Source organism: Oncorhynchus nerka, linkage group LG28 (genome assembly GCF_034236695.1).
Source record: "Oncorhynchus nerka isolate Pitt River linkage group LG28, Oner_Uvic_2.0, whole genome shotgun sequence".
Lineage (NCBI taxonomy): Eukaryota > Metazoa > Chordata > Actinopteri > Salmoniformes > Salmonidae > Oncorhynchus > Oncorhynchus nerka.
In genome coordinates this window covers 39957349-39979726 of record NC_088423.1, presented here as the reverse complement: position 1 = coordinate 39979726, position 22378 = coordinate 39957349, and the positions used below count along the sequence as shown (strand labels likewise).

General features: G+C 41.5%; 1 protein-coding gene across 1 annotated transcript in view; it reads left to right on the top strand.

Moving 5' to 3' along the window:
• LOC115113224 (protocadherin-15-like) overlaps positions 1–14639 on the top strand; it is a 186219-nt gene extending 171580 nt beyond the window's left edge. The window contains exons 22-26 of the mRNA XM_065012551.1: positions 7830–7848; positions 10375–10413; positions 10564–10637; positions 12272–12380; positions 13049–14639. Coding sequence (XP_064868623.1) covers positions 7830–7848; positions 10375–10413; positions 10564–10637; positions 12272–12380; positions 13049–13507 — 700 coding nt within the window. The 3' untranslated portion in view covers positions 13508–14639. The remainder of the gene's footprint in view (positions 1–7829; positions 7849–10374; positions 10414–10563; positions 10638–12271; positions 12381–13048) is intronic.
• The last annotated feature ends 7739 nt before the right edge of the window (positions 14640–22378 follow it).

Sequence of the window (22378 nt, the reverse complement as noted above, 5' to 3'; positions counted from 1 at the left end):
TGTAGGCTATATAGAAATAATGTCACATATGCAAAATCATTCAACAAAATAATTGGTATTTATATCAGCCTAATTGATGTGATATACTGTATGAAATGAGACTCGGAGCATCCAATGGCAATGTCCGATATAGGTAACACCAGGGGCCGCTTGTGGATTTGACAGCTCTAGCGCAGTTAGCCCAAACAAAATTATAACAATCTATACGTTTGTCGGCTAATACAAGTTACCTCTGATCTGATTGAATCCTGGCCTAAATGATTCTGATTTAAGTTATATGGTGTGACACCCACAAAGCTAACCATAGTCAAAGGATGTTTGAACTTAATGAAATAACAATTACATTTTTTCACATATATTTACATTGTACTAACAAATGCATTCAAGAGACAATTGTGTGCCATAAAAATATTTATCCAATTGCTATTGGGAAGGAAATTGCTTAGATATGTCGACTTAAGTTTACGGTTTCCTGGCGAAAAAGTAGTAGCAGGTTATTGTTAAGTGTAGAGTATTTTGTTATTTCCTGTTTCTTTCTCCCCCACCTAATTATGTATTCAACTTTTCATTTGATCTGCCAAGCTGTCATTTCTATAATGGAAGAAAGAACATAAATAGATAACAACAATGTTTCTGTGTGCATAATTTTTTAAATAAAAAATTTTTGCAAAATTGCAAAGTAAGTAATTCAACATGGTGGACATAAAAACACAGCAGACAGAGGCACATTGTCTGTGATGGAAGGTGTGGTGTGTGGGAAAGTGTGACGTTAAGTGAGTGAGAAAGGAAATGGTTGCATGTCCCAGAACCAATGTACAGTATGTCTGTGAGCAGCGGTTGTGAGAGAGCTTTCAGTTTTGTGCAGATGTGGGACATACATTTTATAATGAATTATACTCATCTAATTTATTTATTTATTGTCCTATCATGGTGGAACTGCATTTTAAAATGTATTATACATCTAATTTATGTATTTATTGTCCTATCATTGTGGAACAATAAACAAAAATATATATATATACATCAAACGTATTTTTATATGGTCCTATCTTGACAGAACGGTCAAAAACCCTATACCCTAGACGCCCACCTAATGACCCAGATACTAAAGAGAAGTCCCTATCTGTTTTATGGGCCTGCTGTCAGCTGCCTGAATGCAGCAAAAATGCGGTCAAAGACTTACTAGAGCAGCACCGCCCCCTCCAGATTCTGAGCCTGCCTGGCAGGGTTGGTCCTACAAAGCCAGAGCCCCCTGATGGGAGAGCGTAATATACAAAGAAATTGACGACCTTGTACCTAGCCAGTGGGGATTCTGGCGGGGTGCCCCCACCCAGGAAGGGGCAGTGCTGGCCACACTAGCTGCAGTAACCCATGGAGAGGGGGTCACACTCGGACGTTCAGAGAGGGGGCATGTGGCCCTAGTGGCACAAAATCATCAAAGGTCTGACAGCAAAGAAATGTTTGGGAATACGGGGGACCACGTGTAGGTGTTTTAGGGGAAGGGGGTATAGCTGATCTCCATCACCTAGGATATGACAATGGTTAATATATTCTCTAAAAATGTTCAAATGTTTGCTCGGTTTTGCAGGCCTTCTCATATAGCTGCAACTGTATATTCATTTATAAATCAAGGCCTTTCTTGAGAGTGTGTGTGTGTGTGTGTGTGTGTGTGTGTGTGTGTGTGTGTGTGTGTGTGTGTGTGTGTGTGTGTGTGTGTGTGTGTGTGTGTGTGTGTGTGTGTGTCCCAAAACTGTTGCGAGGATGTTTAGGACAATATAGGATGAATCACAATAATTGTTCACTAAAATAATAATTGCTTGCCAAAATAGAATTTTTGTAATGGCAATACTGATAAGATGTAACAATCCTTTGCATAAACTTCCTATATTACTTCAAATATTAATATTGAATTATGTACATTTAGCTAAACAGGACTTTTTAAATATATATTTTTTTGTAATATCTTTTTATAATACAAATTGAGGTGAGGGTGATGGAAATGCTTTTGGTGGTTGATCTACCTCTGTTCTGTGGGTGGCAGTGTATAAGCTCTTTTCAAAGGATGGGTCTCTCCGGGGCCATGGGATCTGGGGGTTCGGGGGGGGGACTGCCATTCATTGGGATGATAACCCAACTCGGCACGAGGAGGGGTTTTAGCGGGTGGAATAGTGGGGACCAATTGGAGGTTTACTTAGTAGCAATGCAAATTTCATGGTACAGCAAAATAGACATTCAATCATCATGCTACTTTTTAATGGTACGTTTTCAAACATGCATTATGATAAATCGAATTGAAACTTGTGTCTCATTATGGTAAGTGATGAAATAAGTATAGGCAGTTATAATTGTAATGGCTTAGCAGATAATAACAAAAGATTTACCTGGCAAAAGAGAAGGAATATAATATCTATTGTTTACAGGAAACTCGTTCAACAGTTTCAGATGAAGTTTTGTGGAAAAAGGACTGGGAGGAGGGGCAAAATATATTTCTCCCATCGGCAAAGAAATTCAAAAGGGGTGATGATATTAATTAACAGTAATTTTGATCCAAATGTGTAAATTGTTCAAACAGATCCTCAAGGTAGATGGATGATTTTAAATATGTTATTGGACCATAAACATATATGGTTTATTATTAACCTATACTGTCCAAATAATGATGATCCACACTTCTTTGAAAATATATATACAAATTTATCAAACCTACAAACAACATAAGACTCTATTATTATGGTGGGAGATTATTAATACTGTTTTAAATACCTTTATGGACCATAAAGGAAATCACACTACAAACTATCACCCTCCGGCACTTAAGGAAATCATGAATGTCATGGATATATTGGAATTAGTGGATATATGGAGGCTTAAATACCCTGAGCTAGTGAGATATACATGGTGGAGGATTAATCAAGCAAGTCATCTTGATTACTTTCTTATGTCATTCTTTCTGGCACCACATGTTTAAAAAGTGTTGATAAGGGACAGAATGCAATCGGACTATCAAGTAGTTGGCATATATGTATTATTCTTTCAGAACTTCCACGTGGGGTAGGATATTGGAAATTTAATCAAAGCCGACTGGATGATATCTTGTTTTTAAGTTTGAAGAGAATAATTTATAACTGACTTTTTCCAAAATAGCATACGTACAGCAGATCCCCTTATTGCGTGGGACACTTTTAAATGTTCCTTTAGAGGCCATACAATTCAGTACTCATCTAAGAAATCTAATTTAGGTCCAAAATGTCCATATTAACAGAAGAAATTGAAGTACGAACAGTACAGATAGATAGCAAAACTGTACCATTGAGGCTCAGAATAAGTTAGAGGAAAAACAAAAAGAAATGGAGGAACATATTCATGAAGGATCCAGTGTAATATATTATAAAAGTAAAGTGTACTGGATGGAATATGGAGAAAAATGCACCAAGTTATTTTTCAATCTTCAACATAGAAATGCTACCAAATTTGTTTTACTGAAACTTGTTACAAATATTGGGGTCACTCATCATTCACCAAACAATATTTTTAATGAGAAAGTAAAGTATTTGAAGAATATGTTTTCGTTTCAGTCTCCTCCATCTAAGCAAATTGTATGTTTTTTTTCCTATTAATAATGTAAAATTAACATCTGTACAGAAAGACTAATATGAACGCCAAATTACAGAGGAGGCACTTCTTGATGCAATTAAATTCTTTAAGTTCTGGAAAACTCCAGGGCTGGATGACATACCAGTGGAGGTATACAATATTTATTTTTATATACTCAGAGGACCAATATTAGCATGTTTTAACCACACCTATATAAATGGTAGAATATCGGACACTCAACAAGAAGATCTGATTTTATTATTACTGAAACGGATCCAAGTGGGCTATGTATAATGATCCAGTCCATTTAACTTCTTGATGCACCCATCCCGTTAGCGGGATCATTTTTGTCAACATCCGCTGAATTAATGTGATCTTTCTCGCTAATTATTCAAAATAAAAGCCTGAAACTATGCTTAAAGACTGTTCACACCATGGGGAAGCCATAGGAAAAGGAATCTGGTTGATATCCCTTTAAATGGAGCGAAGGTATCCCTCCACAGTCTCATAGAAGATCTAGATACTTTTTCTAACCTCTGGATTAAAACCAAATTATGATAAGTGTACTATATTACATATTAGATCACTTTTACATCACAGTGTAATTTACAAATAAAAATGGTCCGACGGGGATGTGGACATACTCGGTATACTTTTAGCCGTACACTCCACAGAGCTGGGCTTTAGGGAAGAGTGGCCAGAAAAAAAGCCATTGCTTAAAGAAAAAATTGGCAAACACATTTGATGTTCAAGAAAAGGCTTGTGAGAGACTCCCCAAACATGGAAGAAGGTACTCTGGTCAGATGAGACTAAAATTGAGCTATTTGGCCATCAAAGAAAATGCTATGTCTGGCAAACCAACACCTCTCATCAACCTGGGAATACCATCCCCACAGTGAAGCATGGTGATGGCAGCATCATGCTGTAGGGATGTTTTTCATCGTCAGGGACTGGGAAACTGGTCAGAATTGAAGGAATGATGAATACAGGGAAAATCTTGAGGGAAACCGGTTTCAGTCTTCCAGAGATTTGAGACTGGGACGGAGTTTCACCTTCTAGCAGGACAATGACCCTAAGCATACTGCTAAAGCAACACTCAAGTGGATTAAATTGAACATTTAAATGTCTTGGAATGGCCTAGTCAAAGCCCAGACTTCAATCCGATTGAGAATCTGTGGTATGACTTAAAGATTGCTGTACACCAGCGGAACCCATCCAACTTGAAGGAGCTGGAGCAATTTATCCTTGAAGAATGGGCAAAAATCCCAGTGCCTACATGGGCCAAGCTTATAGAGACATTCCCCCAGAGACTTGCAGCTGTAATTGCTGAAAAAGGTGGCTCTACAAAGAATTGACTTTTGGGGGGTGAATAGTTACGCACACTCAAGTTTTCCGTTTTTTTCGTCCTCTTTCTTGTTTGTTTCACGATAAAAATATTTAGTATTTTCAAAGTGGTAGGCATGTTCTTGAAATCAAATGATACAAACCCCACAAAAGTCAATTTTAAGTCGATAGTGCACGGTGAGTTATGTGGCTCTAGAAGGTTTAGAAGTCCCAGAATTACAAGACTAGGTGCATTTAACCCGCCTCGGCCCATAGAGATGGACCCTAAAGTTTCCGTCCGATAGCTCATTCAGTGACCCGGTAGAAATACCTGGAAAAATTGCATTTCAGCACTAATTAACGTCGCTGCTTGGGCTCCAAATGACCTATCGAGCCGAAACTCGAGATTCGGGGTTGCCTCAGCTAGGCCTACACATAATTTCAGAACTGTACCCGCAGCTAGAACGTAACTACGTGTTTTAAGTTTTTATTATGGTTCAAACAGAAAGTCTGTGAATTTTGGACCTGCTCTGAAATATGTGATAGTTGGCTACTAAACGAGTTTGGCTTCTAAACGAGTTGGTGTCACATATGTATCAGTTTGGTGTCAGAGTTATATCTTATTGAATGATGGATGCTGACTTGATGGCTGACTTTTGTCATTTGCAATAAGTTTAAACAGTGATGGACCATCGCCAAATGGACAAGCTGTTCCAACGAGCGATGGAGAGGAACCATTATCACAGGCCAATCAATTGGGCATTTCTGCAGTATATTAGAGCATGTCAAATTCATGATTATAAGACATTGCAAACGGACAACCGTGTCGCCTGGTAATTTGAATGGGTTGCCAGTAGCACATTTTTAAAGTGATATTTAATGCATCCCTTTCCCCAAACTACGTTCTGCCAATAAGACGGCCCACCTTATGGTGCAGCATGTCTTCCTGGATCCATGGATTCCCGGTAGACATGGTCTCCGATCGGGTTCCTCATTTCTCGTCTCAGTTTTGGAAGGTGTTCTGCACCCTCATTGGGTCGTCGGCCAGACTGTCATCCGGATTCCATCCCCAAGCCAATGGTCAGTCGGAGCGAGCCAACCAAGACCTGGAAACCATCCTGAGATGCCTGGTCTCAACCAATCCCACTACCTGGAGCCGACAACTGGTCTGGGTGGAGTATGCCCAGAACACCCTTCCCTGTTTGGCCACGGAACTCTCTCCATTTGAGTGTTCTTTGGGGTATCAACCTCCACTCTTCCCGGAACAAGGGGAAGAGGTCAGCGTACCCTCAGCCCAGATGTTTGAACCTGGAGAAGAGTTCAGGCGGTACTTCTCAAGACCAACTCCAGGTATCGTCGACAAGAGGACTATCGCCAGATTCCAGCTCTCCGCAACCGCATTGGGCAGAGGGCATGGCTTTCCACTCGGGACCTGCCCCTGCGGCTAGAGTCCTGCAAACTGTCTCCCCGTTTCATTTGTCCTTTTCCCATCTCTAGAGTCCTTAGTTCCACTGCTGACCGTCTTGCGTTACCCCGTACACTCCGTATTCACCCTACTTTCCCTAATTTCAGAATCAAGTCTGTGTCTCACTGTCCTTTGTCTTCTGTTTCCATGCCCATCCCTTCCCCCGCGGGTAATCGATGGCCAGCCAGCGTATATGGTGAGACGCCTTCTGAGGGTTCGACCACGGTTCAGAGGTTTCCAGTACCTGGTTGACTGGGAGGGTTATGGCCCAGAGGAGAGGTGCTGGGTTCCTGCTCAAGACATCTTGGACCCGGCCCTCATCGCCGATTTCCACTGCAGGCACCCCGGTCAGCCAGGTATGCGCCCAGTCTTCCCATGAAGTGCACCAGTCCCTCCTGCAGCAAAGCACCCCCACAAGATGATGCTTCCACCCCTGTGCTTCACAGTTGGGATGGTGTTCTTTGGCTTGCAAGTCTCCTCCTTTTCCCTCCAAACATAACGATGGTCATTATGGCCAAACAGTTCTATTTTTGTTTCATCAGACCAGAGGACATTTCTCCAAAAAGTATGATCTTTGTCCCAATGTGCAGTTGCAAACCGTTGTCTGCCTTTTTTATGGCGGTTTTGGAGTAGTGGCTTCTTCCTTGCTGAGCAGCCTTTCAGGTTATGCCGATATAGGACTCGTTTTACTGTGGATATAGATACATTTGTAACTGTTTTTCCCCAGCATCTTCACAAGGTCCTTTGCTGTTGTTCTGGCAGTGATTTGCACTATTCACACCAAAGTACGTTCATCTCTAGGAGACAGAACACTTCTCCTTCCTGAGCGGTATGATGGCTACATGGTCCCATGGTGTTTATACTTGCGTACTATTGTTTGTACAGATGAATGTGGTACCTTCAGGCAGTTGGAAATTGCTCCCAAGGATGAACCAGACTTATGGAGGTCTACATTTTTTTTCTGAGGTCTTGGCTGATTTCTTTTGATTTTCCCATGATGTCAAGCAAAGATGCACTGAGTTTGAAGGTAGGCCTTGACATACATCCGCAGGTACACCTCCAATTGACTCAAATTATGTAAATTAGCCATCCAGAAGCCTCTAAAGCCATGACATCCTTTTCTGGAATTTTCCAAGTTGTTTAAAGGCACAGTCAAGTTAGTGTATGTAAAAGTCTGACCCGCTGGATTTGTGATACAGTGAATTTTAAGCGAAATCATCTGTCTGTAAACAATTGTTGGAAAAATTACTTGTGTCATGCAGACAGTAGAGTGGTTGAAAAACGGGTTTTAATGACCCTAACCTAAGTGTATGTAAACTTCTGACTATATATATACAGTATAGATTCAAAAAAAGTTACTAAAAAAGTAAGTAATGTTGAAATCCCTTAACATTTCAGCAGAATATGTTTTATATGAATTCTTTCCTCTTTTTTTCATGGCCTACAGGCGAGGATACGGCATACAGGTAGGCATTTTTTATTGTGATGTATTTTTATGTTTTGTATTGTGTACCAAGCCCATTTCTTTTCATGCTCAAGGGAACTTGAGGCAGCTTTATTCTTCATTATTATTATCTACCTCTCACTTGATGGAAAACACTGAATGAGATTTAGACGGGATGAGAGATAGTTGGCAGATTATTTTAACATTAGCATCACAGTTTTCATTTGGTTTGAAAACTGTTGGTGCCATTACATCTCTTTCCCTCCTGGGTGAGCATCAAAGAGAGGCCCCTTTCTCCCACCAGAGAGTAAGGGGGGCAGTCTCATGACTTTAACGACCAGTCTTAAATGCTCTCTCTGGACCTGCATTATTGAACAAAGAAATCTGATGTGTGTAGAGAGAGAATATGCCTCCAAAACTCCACCATCCAAAAGCGGATAATGAAACAATATTCCTAACATAAAGAATGTGGGAAATGGGTGGAGGGGATGGAAACAATAAGCATTTAGCATTTTGTGATGACATTACGGATGGTATAACAAGATAATTGTATCTTGAAGAGCTTTCACAATATAGATATCAGATTTACTTCTCAATGTTGTAAAATGTATATAATTAAATATGAAAGCATGGAGTGATGATAATAACTACAAGACCAGAAAGTGTGGCGAAGTAGCTACATGTTGAAATGGTTTAAAACTACAAGACCAAAAACCTTGGCGCAGTGGCTACACATTGAATTGGTTTAAAACTACCAGACCAGAAAATAGTAAGACTCAAACGCTCGAGTTAAGAAGATTGACTACATCGGTACATTCAGTCTGCAGCTGTACTTTAGTCTAATAAACTCAACCAAGACCACCGCGTGTACACCTCTGAGTGTTTGTTAGGCTGGATACATCAGAGAAAAAAAGCCTACTACAACTGAGGACATTGTGACCTTTGGTGGACAACCAGAGACTTACATCAAACTACTCGCCATAGACGGATGAGTGGTTTCAACAGAGAGATGACAAAGGCATGCAAACGTAATTATATATGTCTGGTATTTCTTTTCAAATGAGTGGTCGTTCATGTGGAAAGTATTCATTTTTCATGAGCATGGCTTCCACATGTATGTACCAGTCCACTCTCTTTGTCTCTCCCACTCTCTTTATCTTACCCATCCCCTTCCATTGTGTAAAAAGCCGTCATGTCGGGTTGGTCCACTAGGGACTTTCATTGCATTATGTTAGTAATCAATTCAACGTATACCGTGTGTTTGTGTTTATGTATTTCTGTGTGATTATTTAGTTAGTTAGTGAATAAATAATTAAGCCAATTTGTGTATTGCTGAATCATTTAGACTAGGGTTCGTGTAGATATCCAACACACGTTCAGAATGAGAGTGATATGAGGTAATAATAATGAATAGATGACTGGTATGGTAATGATATATTATGACAAATTCTTGAGTTAATTAAGGAAACAGTAACTCATTAAACAAACTTTTTCCATGGTGCCCCAAGTTACTAATGAGTTAATTGTTACATTATTAATTTAATCACGTAATAATTAAACATAGTTAATTGATAAAATAGCCGTCATCACATTAATGATAGTCACATCACGACATCTCTGTACTGTTAGGTGTCAGATTAGCATTGTTTTCTCTACTGGTGCAGGGAAGCATTACTAGGAGCTTTACCAAAGATCAACTGACTCAATGTCAACTGACTTTGGTACCCTGAGTCATCAAAATCCTACCCTGTAAATAACCCATGAACTTTAGCATCAGAAGTGTCATGCATACTCTTTTACTTTTCTATATTTGATATCAGCTCTAAAGTTGTGTGTGCTTTATCAGTCATCTATCTCTCATTCTCTTCTGGCTTCTTCTAATATACACAGTATCCATTATCTCACCATTTCTATCATCTTTTTTTCAACAACACCTTTTGTCTATTTTCATTTTGACTGTCTACTCTGTTCATCGCCTCAATCTTTCCTTTTCTTTGTATTCTCCTTCATTACCTCATCTCCACCTCATTCTGTGTTTATCCTTTGTTTGTTATCTCCTCCAAATCCACTTTCCTCTCTCTATGGCTACAGCCTTTTTCTGTAGTCAAATTACCTAGTGGCCTCATGGGTGGAATCTTGTTAATATGTTTCATAATATCATACAAAAATAAATATATATATACGTATTTTTTATCCCGTTTTTTTTCATCATGTATGTCAAACGGTTTTGTTGTATTTCAGTCTTCTGTGATATACAGTATATAGAGTGTAATATTGGGATGCAAACATTTCAACTCTATAACTGAGGAAAATGTGTATTCTTTATTTAAGCTTATAACTGTGTGTGTGAGGTTTATACTTTTGTTTCAAAGTGTGTTTGTTTAAGACTACTGAGAAACACTGTGTGACCCTGATTTAGCCTTCTGTAGTAAAATATTAAACACCTTTCATCCTTTCTCCTGCTGTATCTATATCAAAAATGTATATGAACTTATAATTAAACATTCTGCTTCTCCTTATCCTTCCCTCTCTAACTAATCTATGGCAGCAACAGCAACTGCCAAGGACATCCCTGCAGAGACCTGAGGTAGAAACCTTACTGCTTCTCTCAATGCATAAGGATAATTATTCAATGCTCACACTGTGCTGTTCTGCAATGTGCTGTGCTGGGTTTCTATGGTTTCGCTTTTGTTTCTCTCTACTAATTTGATCTCTATGTACTTCTTCTGAAATTCAGGAGCTGTCCATGGAGTCAGGCATCGACCCAGGCCAAGACTACTACAGGGATGACTACTATAATTACGACAAAGGGTGAGTCCAAACTCCGCTGATTTTCCCATCTCTCATCAGTCTTGCTCTGATCCAGGGAATTTAATTAATGTCCACTGGTTCATTTAAAGTTGAAAGTTTTGCCATTAAGACAAAATCACATTTCACAAGCCCCCGACACACACACACACGCACTGAGTGATCCTTTGGGTTGGAGAGTAGGGGGTGTGGGGAAATTCAAAATTATAGGTTAAGTGTAATATATTGTAATATATTTATGAAGATCATGCCTGTCTTTACCCTTTCCACTCCCACCAAATGTAATCTATTTCTCAGGCTTGAGCGGAGCATGGCCCATGAGAGCCTGGTAATGGTCTCCTCCAGTAGGGAAGAGAGGGAAGGGTACTTTGGCTTGCGTGGTACACTGCAAATCACCTAAAGGGTCTAGACTCTAGAGGAAAATTACGTAATCTACAGCGATACAAACAGATGTTAACCAAATGTTGTGCATTGAACTCTCGTGGTCAGACACTCAGGGGAGTTAAGATAGTTGGAGGTGAAGCTAATCCCCTACCTGAATCAAACCGTAATGAATTGTGTGAAGTTGTTCATCAATTACTAAACATATTTTAATTGCATGATCACGTAGGCCTCATCGAGTTTGTGACTTACCCTCTTATCATCCATACAAATTCTAGTTTCCGCACAGGATGCTTAGTGTGTTTGTATTACGAAGCCCTTCTGTTGAGGCTGACAGTAATTGTGTTGTGAAGACTGGTTGACTATGTGGGACAGCAGGTCCTTATTAAAGCTGCTGCTGCTGAGGTTGCTATCCCAATAATCCCAGACTGCCTTTGATATGTTTCTATTTAAAGAGCATGGAGCAATTTAATAGCTGCCTTAAACTCTAAATCCAGCGATCATTAGCTGTATGCGGTGACCCAGCGAACTCATCTGTTCAGAAGGTCTTGCTAATGCAGATTTCCAATTGACCTTCTTCCTTCAGTTTCCACACAGTCACTGGTTTAATGCAGCTGGCTTTTGGCACCCATGACAAGTGGGTTACAGATAGGACCACAATTCTGTTTTGGCTTGCTATTTCAGGTCTTACGCAGATGTTGGTATGATGCTGATTGATGTCGGCCCCACATTGCACCTCATTCACCGATTCAATGTGGGGCTAATGGAGATTATGATATGGGCCTTTTAATTGTGGATCGCTCGCAGCAGTATTGTGGGCAGAGTTTAGCATTTACTCCCACATACATCACAGATTCAATAGTATATTGCAGCAATGTATATCACTTCACTCTATCGTGTATTTGTACAGATTCAATTATGTAGCAGATCCGTGTTGACCCCTTCTCTCATGCATGTCATCTCACAATTTAGAGGGATGTGGGGTGTAGAGCAGAAGTCAGACCAAAATAACCATGACAACTTGTTGACTATGCCAATTTAAGCATGTTTTATGCACATCTACATATGTAACACAGTACATATGCAATTGTTTTATTGTTAGAGCTAGTGCTTCAAATGTCTCGCATCCCTAGCGGTGTGAGCAGAAATTGTTAGTTACTGTCTCCTCTCAAAAAATATTTTGCAATGTTGGAAAGGAATTATGGTAGAAACAGCCCTTAAGCTGTTTCCCGTTTGCCGTTTGTTTTTCCTCTCAGGTATGACCTTCCTCCGTATGGCAATCACAGGAAGCTTATCTCTCCCATGTACTATGAGCATGGAGAGCTGTTTATGGAGGATGACTACTACAGCCCCCATGGGTCTGAGGTACTTATTTTACTATATATATCAACAATTTGATATGATCAACAATTTGATTTTGATTATCAATACTATATATCAATGTCTAGGTTTCCATCCAATTGGCGACAGATTTTGATGTGAATATAAAACAAATCTGAGCGTCCCGACCCAGACGCTGACTCCCCTTAACTGCCCATCTCATCACTGCCTGGACCTCTGGCGCTTAGTGATGATTTTATGGTAGAACCAGGCTGGGAAGCAACACTACAGAACCTGTGCTGCAACCACTGCCACTAAAACTACCAGTGCCAGGAACATTACAACCGTCCCTAGCACCTCCTATGGCAAAAATGCTACCACTGCCACTGCCACTGTCACTAGCACTTCCACTGCTCCCGAGCTGGCTAAGTGAAAAGTCAGTCGATGTGCCCTTGAGCAAGGCACTTATCCCTAATTGCTCCTTTAAGTCGCTCTGGAAAATAACGTTTGCTAAATGACTCAAATGTAAAATAATGTTTACAGAGTTGTGTGTTTCATATCCTGTTTACCGTCATAGTTTTATGATAACTTGTACATTGATTGCCAGACTTTTATCTATGACCTGTTTGTATGCATGATATATTTCAATATACGTAAATAATGTTTTATCTGTGCAGTAACCTCATCTTTGGCTCTCCATCTTTTGTTCTCAGCCTGGGGTGAGGATGAAGCGGCTCAAGCTGGTGGTGGAAAGCTCCACGGGAGAGGACAGCGCTCCTGAACCCCAGAGGAACTGCCTGTCTAATGTCAATCGCCACGCTAACATCAATGGGAACGTCTACCTCTCTCAGAATGGGACCATTGTGCGGACCAGGAGGCCCGTGCACCCCAACAATCTCACGGTGGGCTCCCCTGGCCACCTGGTCAAACAGTTTAAAAATCTGGAAATGCTGACTGAGACTCAGGATAAGCTTCATCTAAACAGCATGCGGGAGCCGGTAACAGGAAATTGTATTGGTACACTTACGGGCATTACCTCCACCGTTGACATTAAACTCAGTCCTCCAGCGGGTCCCTGGGGTTCAGCATCATGCGCCTTGACAGAATTGGGTCCAAATCCAACATTGCCAAGGCACTACATGACAGAATCAGCAGAAGCAACTGTTGTGTAGATGAGCAGGAGTCGTGTTTCGAAAGAAACGTTGACGTCCCACAGCAACCACACATTATCAGAGGAGGAGGAGCTGTGCATGGGGCCTTGGAACAGCCTGCACATACCGATGACTAAATGATGACATATGGACTGCTGAGTGTTTATCTTTCTGTTGACAAAGTTGACCATGTTTTTAATGTGTTGAGAGAAGAAAATATTATGTCTTTGCTGTTTAAGCAGCAATCACTGTCCAAGACTAGCAGTATGATTGCACTAACGGTATTATTGCACTATTGTTATGAAATTGATATTAATGAGTTTTGATATGCTGATGTTTCATGTGTCTAATACATATCCCTGATATGACTATTATACAGATCAGTGAAATTGCTGTGAAGCAATGCTTGCCTTGAAACATTTATGACAAGTAACAAATGTTGATTGGTATTATCCCTAAAAATGACCTTGTAGGCCTTTGTCACGCTGGATGTTGCATAATATGTTTTATAAGTATTTTCTTGACTTGGATGTGAATGATGTCTGGAGCCGAGATACTTGATAATATAGATACATATAATTATAATAATTAAGAAATTATATGTATTTTACTAAGATGGTATTTTATTTGCAAATAATTCAATATTATTGTTGATGATTTTATGTTTTAATTATATTTAAAAATTATCTTACCAGAGTTAATTCAATTATTTTTGTCATTTTATATCGATCAGAGTAAGGAGAGAGATTTTACTGCCTGTAACCTATGACATAGAAGTAATGCATACATGTTTGTCAATACCTCAACAAAAAAAAATCATTATTTAAACTATGTTGTTTTTGTCACGTTCTGACCTTAGTTATTTTATTATGTCTTTGTTTTAGTATGGTCAGGGAGTGAGTTGGGTGGGTTGTCTATGTTCCGTTTTCTATGTTGTGTTTGCGTTTGACCTGGTATGGTTCTCAATCAGAGGCAGGTGTCGTTAGTTGTCTCTGATTGAGAATCATACTTAGGTAGCCTTTTCCCACTTGTGTTTCGTGGGTGTTTATTTTCTCTTCTGTGTTTTATTTCACCGTTCAGGACTGTTCATTTATCGTTTTATTGTTTTTGTTTCAGTGTTCACTATTTGTATTAAAAATCAAGATGAACACTTACCACGCTGCGCTTTGGTCCTCTCCTTCATACGACGACCGTTACAGTTTTAAACAGACGTGTATCTACAGAATGTGATATTTTCAATCCTTTAAAACTTGATGTAAAATCTTTCTGTTTGAGATATTTTCTTAATACTTCAGGACCATGCAGATGGAAAAACACTACCAAATAATGTATTAATGTCAACAGTAAAGTTTTAATGAGCAATACTTTGGAGCACTGGCATGAATGATAAACAGTTGCAGGTTGAAGTAACACAACATCTGCATGTAAGTCATGTCAAGGCACAGGTATTGTGTAGAACGCTGTTTACAAAGGCCCAATATTGAACTCTGACAAATAGTTGTTTTTATTCTCGCATTAGCTGGTGATGTGAAAATAAGTTATTCAAACTTGGCAGTTTTTCAGAAACTTCCTGACCTATAGTATTTTCCTAAAGCCCCCTCCTTTGACTGACTTTGGGATAGGTAATTGTACTGTACAGTTGAAGACAGAAGTTTACATACACTTAGGTTGGAGACATTAAAAATTGTTTTTTAACCACTCCACAAATTTCTTGTTAATTAACAAACTATAGTTTTGGCAAGTTGGTTAGGACATCTACTTTGTGCATGACACAAGTCATTTTTCCCAATATTGTTTACAGATAGATTATTTCACTTATAATTCACTGTATCACTATTCCAGTGGGTCAGAAGTTTACATACACTAAGTTGACTGAGCCTTTAAACAGCTAGGACAATTCCAGTAAATTATATCATGGCTTTAGAAGCTTCTGATGGGCTGATTGACATCATTTGAGTATATTGGAGGTGTACCTGTGTATGTATTTCAAGGCCTACCTTCAAACTCAGTGCCTCTTTACTTGACATCATGAGAAAATCAAAAGAAATCAGCTAAGACCTCAGAAAAATATTGTAGACCTCCACAAGTGTGGTTCGTCCTTCGGAGCAATTTACAAACGCCTGAATGTACCACGTTCATCTGTACAAACACTAGTACGCAAGTATAAACACCATGGGACCACGCAGCCATCATACCACTCAGGAAGGAGATGCGTTCTGTCTCCTAGAGATTAATGTACTTTGGTGCGAAAAGTGCAAATCAATCCCAGAACAACAGCAAAGGACCTTGTGAAGATGCTGGATGAAACATGTACAACAGTATCTATATCCACAGTAAAATGAGTCGACATAACCTGAAAGGCCGCTCAGCAAGGAAGAAGCCACTGCTCCAAAACCACCATAAAAAGCAAGACTACTGTTTGCAACTGCACATGGGGACAAAGATTTTGGAGAACTATCCTCTGGTCTCACCATCATTATGTTTGGAGGAAAAATGGGGAGCTTGCAAGCCGAAGAATACCATCCCAACCGTGAAGCACAGGGGTGGAAGCATCATGTTGTGGGGGTGCTTTGCTGCAGGAGGGACTGGTGGACTTCACAAAATAGATGGCATCATGAGGTAGGAAAATTATGTGGATATATTGAAGCAACATCTCAAGACATCAGTCAGGAAGTTAAAGCTTGGTCGCAAATGGATGTTCCAAATGGACAATGACGCCAAGCATACTTCCAAAGTTGTGACAAAATGGCTTCAGGACAACAAAGTCAAGTTATTGGAGTGGCCATGCCTATATAAAATGTGTGGGCAGAACTGAAAAAGTGTGTGCGAGCAAAGGAGGCCTACAAACGTGACTCAGTTACACCAGCTCTGTCAGGAGGAATGGGCCAAAATTCACTTATTGTGGGAAACTTGTGGAAGGCTACCCTACAATTTTGACCCAAGTTAATCAATTTAAAGGCAATGCTACCAAATGCTAATTGAGTGTATGTAAACTTCTGACTTCAAATGTATAATGGCTGGGTCTAATCCTGGATGCTGATTGGTTAAAACCGCATTCCAGACGGTGTCTATTCCACGAGTTACCACCGGCTAAAGCTATGACGTTGAAATGCCTATTTACTTTGTTCCATCTCACTGTGCAATCCACTGTCTTATCAGCCCATTCAGGCAATTTATAAATTGGATCTTCACTATAAAATGCATTGAGACATTATCTCCTATTTCTTTACACTGGCATTTGATTTTCAACACCAGAGATTTGTCTAAACATTGCTTTCTCTCCGATATTTGCATCATTGGTTCAAATTTTGAAAGTCGATCTCCAGCTGTCCCATAGTATTGAACATGTCTGGAGTCATGATGAGACAGAATGGCAGGCTGATTTTCTCAGCCAGTTATCATGAATCAGCTGGCATTATTTTATGGATTGTGGAAGGACCACCAGAGGGCAGGCTGGGCTCACGGATAGTAGCCCAACAAGGCATGGGAGACAAGGTAACCAGAGGCAATTAAGCACCACTGACGGTACTAATTACATATTCTCCTTCCCCTATAAGAGAGAGTATGGAACCAGCAGAGAGGTCTCTGGAAGATGTCCACAGAGACAGAGGAGCTATCCATGAAGAACCACTAAGACGGTGACAATCCCTTGACTTTTGTTGTAGTTTAAAGATAATCGTATTGTGTTCCTGTTTGATCTGGAGAAGAAGATGTATGTTTTTTCCATGGGAGATTTTCATTGATTATGTTGGAGTGTTTGTGTTGACCAAATGCCCTCAATAGAGAACTGTGTTCAATCAAGAAAACCTACTCCTGACTCGTTTATTCCACCTTTCCGCTTTAGAGTGACGTCCAATTACTTGGTCCGCTCACAGGATAGACACTAAGAAATTTCAATAGAAACCGGTCTTTCCTGCTTCAGTTTGAAGTGATTAACTGTTTTTGGCTAGCTCCTCTGAACAACATTGTCCTGACGAGAGAGCACATTTTCTATGCCAGGTAAAATCACATATCATTAGCTCATTGTTATGGATGTATCCAAATAAATGTCACTAGAAAACAGCTTAAACAAAGGCAAATGCAGTTATTTTGCTGTTATTCTGGCTGCACTGTTTGACGTGATTGTAAATTAGCCATATTTGGCTAGCTAGCAAGCAAGGGATAAGAACGTTGCGAGCCAGTATGGCTATGGAACATTTAGAACGAATGACTGGGTCGCGTCCATAGATCCAGAACAAAATAGTGAATGATTGGGTCGCGTCTGGCAAACGAACTGATAGAATGAACGACCAGCCTGCTTGGGAAGCAACCCTAGATTTGTCTTGGGACTATATCTTGTGTAAGGATGAAATAGTATTAATACATTCATCAAAATGTCTTTAATGAAAATTTGTCAATCATTTTTTAAATATTTTGGTAACCCGATGTATAAAAGTGATAATGCCGGTGTTTGGAGGATACAGTGTATTGGCACGGTTTGCTGATATATGCTCCAAATAATGGCTTCTCGGACATTATCACTTAAATGTGTTTGTGCTGAATGTGAGTGAAAGCTCGGGAAATACGGGGGAGTGTGGCGCAGGTACCTGTACCAGACAGGGGGAGTCAGGCCAGTCTTACAAAAATGTACCTTGGTAGTACAATGAAAAAACAAACATGTTTTTTTTATCAATTCAATGGAAAGAAAATACCTTGGTAGTGACCAAAGAAACATGATTGTACCTTGGTCGTTTTTTCATTGTACTAGCAGGACAAAACCTTTTTGCACCAGTAACATTGTCACGCCCTGATCTTTTTCACCTGTCTGTGATTGTCTCCACCCCCCCTCCAGGTGTCGCCCATCTTCCCCATTATCCCCTGTGTATTTATACTTGTTCTCTGTTTGTCTTTTGCCAGTTTGTCTTGTTTGTCAAGTCAACCAGCCTTTTTCTCAGCTCCTGCTATTCCCCAGTCTCTTTTTCTCGCCCTCCCGGTTTTGACTCTTGCATGTCCGGACTCTGAGCCCGCCTGCCTGACCTGAGCCTGCCTGCCGTCTGTTCCATTGCCCAAACTCTGGATTACCGACTTCTGCTTGACCTGACCCTGAGCCTGCCTTCCGTCCTGTACCTTTGCCCCACCATTATGGATTATCAACCCCGTGCCTGCCTTAACCTGTTCATTTGCCTGCCCTGGTTGCTGTAATAAACATTGTTACTTCAACACAGTCTGCACTCTGGTCTCACCTGAAACGTTATAGTACAAACTGGCCATGACTGACCCAGCAGACTTGGACCAGCTCCACACCGCCATCTCCTCCTAAGAAGCCACCATTAGTAGGTACGAGGAGTTGCTTCGCGGTCTGATGGAAGGGTTCCAGGCCGTTTCCAAATGTCACAACCTAGCTTATGGACGCATTGCAGGAGCAATTACACGGGTTGCCTACCACGACGGTAACTTCCCAGCCCCTCAGTAACCCGGCAGGTAGCAGCGCCATCACCCCAATTTCCCGGGAACCCCGCTTACCTTCCCCTGAGCGCTACGATAGAGATTCCAGAACCTGCTGGGCCTTTCTCTCCCAGTGCCCTCCTGTTTTCAAGCTGCAGCCTTCATCATTACCCTCAGACTGCTCGAGGATAGCGTACATCATTACGCTGATGTCCGGGAGGGCACCCGCCTGGGCCATGGCAGTGTGGGAGCAACAATCCACTGTCTGCCTCAGTCTGATGGTGTTTGTGGCAGAGGTGAGAAACGTTTGAGGCTCAGGTGTCCGGGAGACGCTACCCGGAGGTTACTCCATCTTCGTTGGGACTCCGTGAAGGAATTCCACACACTAGCAGCGGAGGGTGCCTGGAACCCGGAAGCGCTGTTCGACACATTCCTGCACAGAGTATCAGAGGAAGTAAAGGATGAGCTTGCAGCCCAGGAACTACCGACGGATCTCAACTCACTCATCACTTTGACCATCCAGATCAATGGACGGCATACGGGAACGTAGGAGGTTGAAGAGATCTGATTGCGGTCCCAATCGCTCACTCAAGGATCCCACCTTGCATCTGATCTTCCGTCTACGTTCCTGAGAGGATCCGAGCTTTCCCAAGTTCATCCAAGAGCCTCCGAAGACTGCTGATTTACCTCTACCTGAGCCGATGCAGCTCGGCAGGGCTAGCCTGTCTCCAGCCGAACTCGTAAGCAGACTCAACATCAATAGTTGTTTGTATTGCGGTACTGCCGGTCATTACGTGTCAACCTGTCCCTTCAAGAGACATAAGTCATTGGCAGGAATGAGTACTCTGGTGGGTCCTAAGGACAATTTATCTTCTCCCACTACTCACCCCCCTCTGCATGCCACCCTGCTGTGGGGCGACTAGTCCAAGTCTCTCCAGATACTCATCAACTCGGGGGACGATATGAGTCATATGGACATTACCCTGGTGTCCGAGCTGGGCATTCCCACTCAACCCCTCTCCTCTCCCATGAATGTTAAAGCACTGGATGGGCATTCCATAGGCTGGGTTACCCACCATACCACCCCATCAACCTACTAGTGTCGGGGAACCACAGCGAGATGATCCAATTCCTGGTAATTGAGTCTCTGCAGGTTCCTGTGGTATTGGGATTATCTTGGCACCAGTGACACTATCCCTCGATTGACTGGTCTACTGGTGCCATTGTGGGCTGGAGCTCGTTCTGCCACACTCATTGCCTGAAATCAGCTCTGCCATTCCCGCAGAGTTCCGGGACCTCTGGGAGGGGTTCAGTAAGGCCCGGGCCACTTCGCTTCAGCAACACCGACCGGTACCCAAGGATATTAAACTGGATTCACTGGCATGCCGCTATAGCCCCGTGGCTACACCCCTGGTAGCCGTGACCTTTCCCCCATGCTCCAAAATCATTAGCCACTCTGCTGTTTGTCCTCTGTTGCCCCATACGCTCCATATTCTTCCTAATTGTTATGTGTCTAGATGTTAACCCATGTCTCATAGCCCTTTGTCTCCTGTTTCCAGGCCCACCGCCCTCCCCCGTCTCATCGACGCCCACCGATGTACAGGGTGAGATGTCTCCTGCAGGTTCAACCTCAGGGCAGGGGTTTCCAGTACCTGGTTGACTGGGAGTGTTATGGCCCGGAGGAGAGGTGCTGGGTCTCCGCTCGGGACATCCTGGACCCAGGCCTGATCTCTGAATTCCAACGCCGGCACCCCGCTCAACCAGGTATGCGCCCAGGTAGGATGCCAGGTGGTGTACAGGGTGGGGGGTACTGTCATGCCCTGATCTGTTTCACCTGTCCTTGTGATTGTCTCCACACCCCTTGAGGTGTCGCCCATTTCCCTGTTCTCTGTTTGTCTGTTGCCAGTTCGTCTTGTTTAAGTCAACCTGCCTTTTTCTCATCTCCTGCTTTTCCTCAGTCTCTCTTTTTCTCGCCCTCCTGGTTTTGACCCTTGCCTGTCCGGACTCTAAGCCCGCCGGTCTGACCACTCTGCCTGTACCATTGACCCTACTCTGGAATACCGACCTCTGCTTGACCTGAGCATGCCTGCCGTCCTGTACCGTTGCCCCACCACTCTGGATTATTGACCCCCGCCTCCCTTGACCTGTCGTTTGCCTGCCCCTTTTGCTGTAATGAACATTGTTACTTCAACACAGACTGCACTTGGGTCTTATCTGAACAGTTATAAAAATTGTATTTTCCTGCCAAGTGAACCATGGTAGTACAATGAAAAAAGAAATACCATGGTTTTGTTCTAGCAGGATGCAGTGAAACATGAAGCATGGTAGTTATGATGGTCTGTGTTCCACAGTTTTTTGGGTAAAGTTGCCAAAAACATAGTAATTTATAGTACTCACATAATGCAACATTGACTACTCACACTGCAATGGCAAAGTGTAGGCCTAGTACCCTCTTAAAAACCTTTGGCTCATAGTGGAAATCCACAACAGACATGGTCTAGTAGTGTACCCTCTTAAAGCTTGGAACCTGGATAGAGAATCTGGAAGCTTGAAGATTTAAAATAGTTAATTTATCTGGTGCATCTCTGTTCAATACAGTTTTCGGTTGGCTCTCTCTCATCCAACTGACTTGGCTACTCTTATACAATTCTAAGGGTGTGTCAGTCAATTCAATCTGGAGTGCCAGTGCGCACTGGGTGTTCTAAATTCAGAGTGTTGCCAGATTGTCTGCTCATAAATTCAGAGCAGTCAAACACTCAAGCTAACTGGCTAACGTTGGCTAGCTTGCTAGCTACTTCCAGACACAAATTACAATTTTACTCGCACTAGCAGAGCTGGTTAGGCTGTTGCATCTTATCCAGACCGTTGGTGACTGTCACTGTGCTGCTGGCAACAAATTAATTTACACTTTTTTGCCGATGTTTACTGACACCAGCCATATTCAATGTTCATAAATTCATAATTTATTCTGTGCTCTGGCACACTCAGACGAGAGTGCTCTGAAATCGGAGTAGATAGCCAGAGCGAATTTACAAACACATCCTAAACAGCGAATGTACGAAAACAAATAGTTTGTAAAAGGTAGATCATCTTATCTCATAGATACATTTTCATCATGTATTTCTCAACACATCCCTAAAAACAGCAAATTGAAATGTTTCCCTTTGTTTACACACTACAACAGGTTAGCTTGACTGGAGCTAAATTTAGCTGACATTAGCTTCTATGCTAATGGACTTTTATTGACTTAATTAAACTTAATCAAAACATCATCAAAAAATAACATTTATATAATTACACACCACTTTACTTGGTGTTTCATATCCTATGCTTTATAACTCGCTCACCGTGATGATAACGTTTAAAATATTTTGTTTATCTGGTGCTTCTCTCTTCAGTTTTCAGTTGGCTTGGCTTTCTCATTCAACTGACTTACTAACTAGGCAGGCTAGCATGAGTGTCACTGTA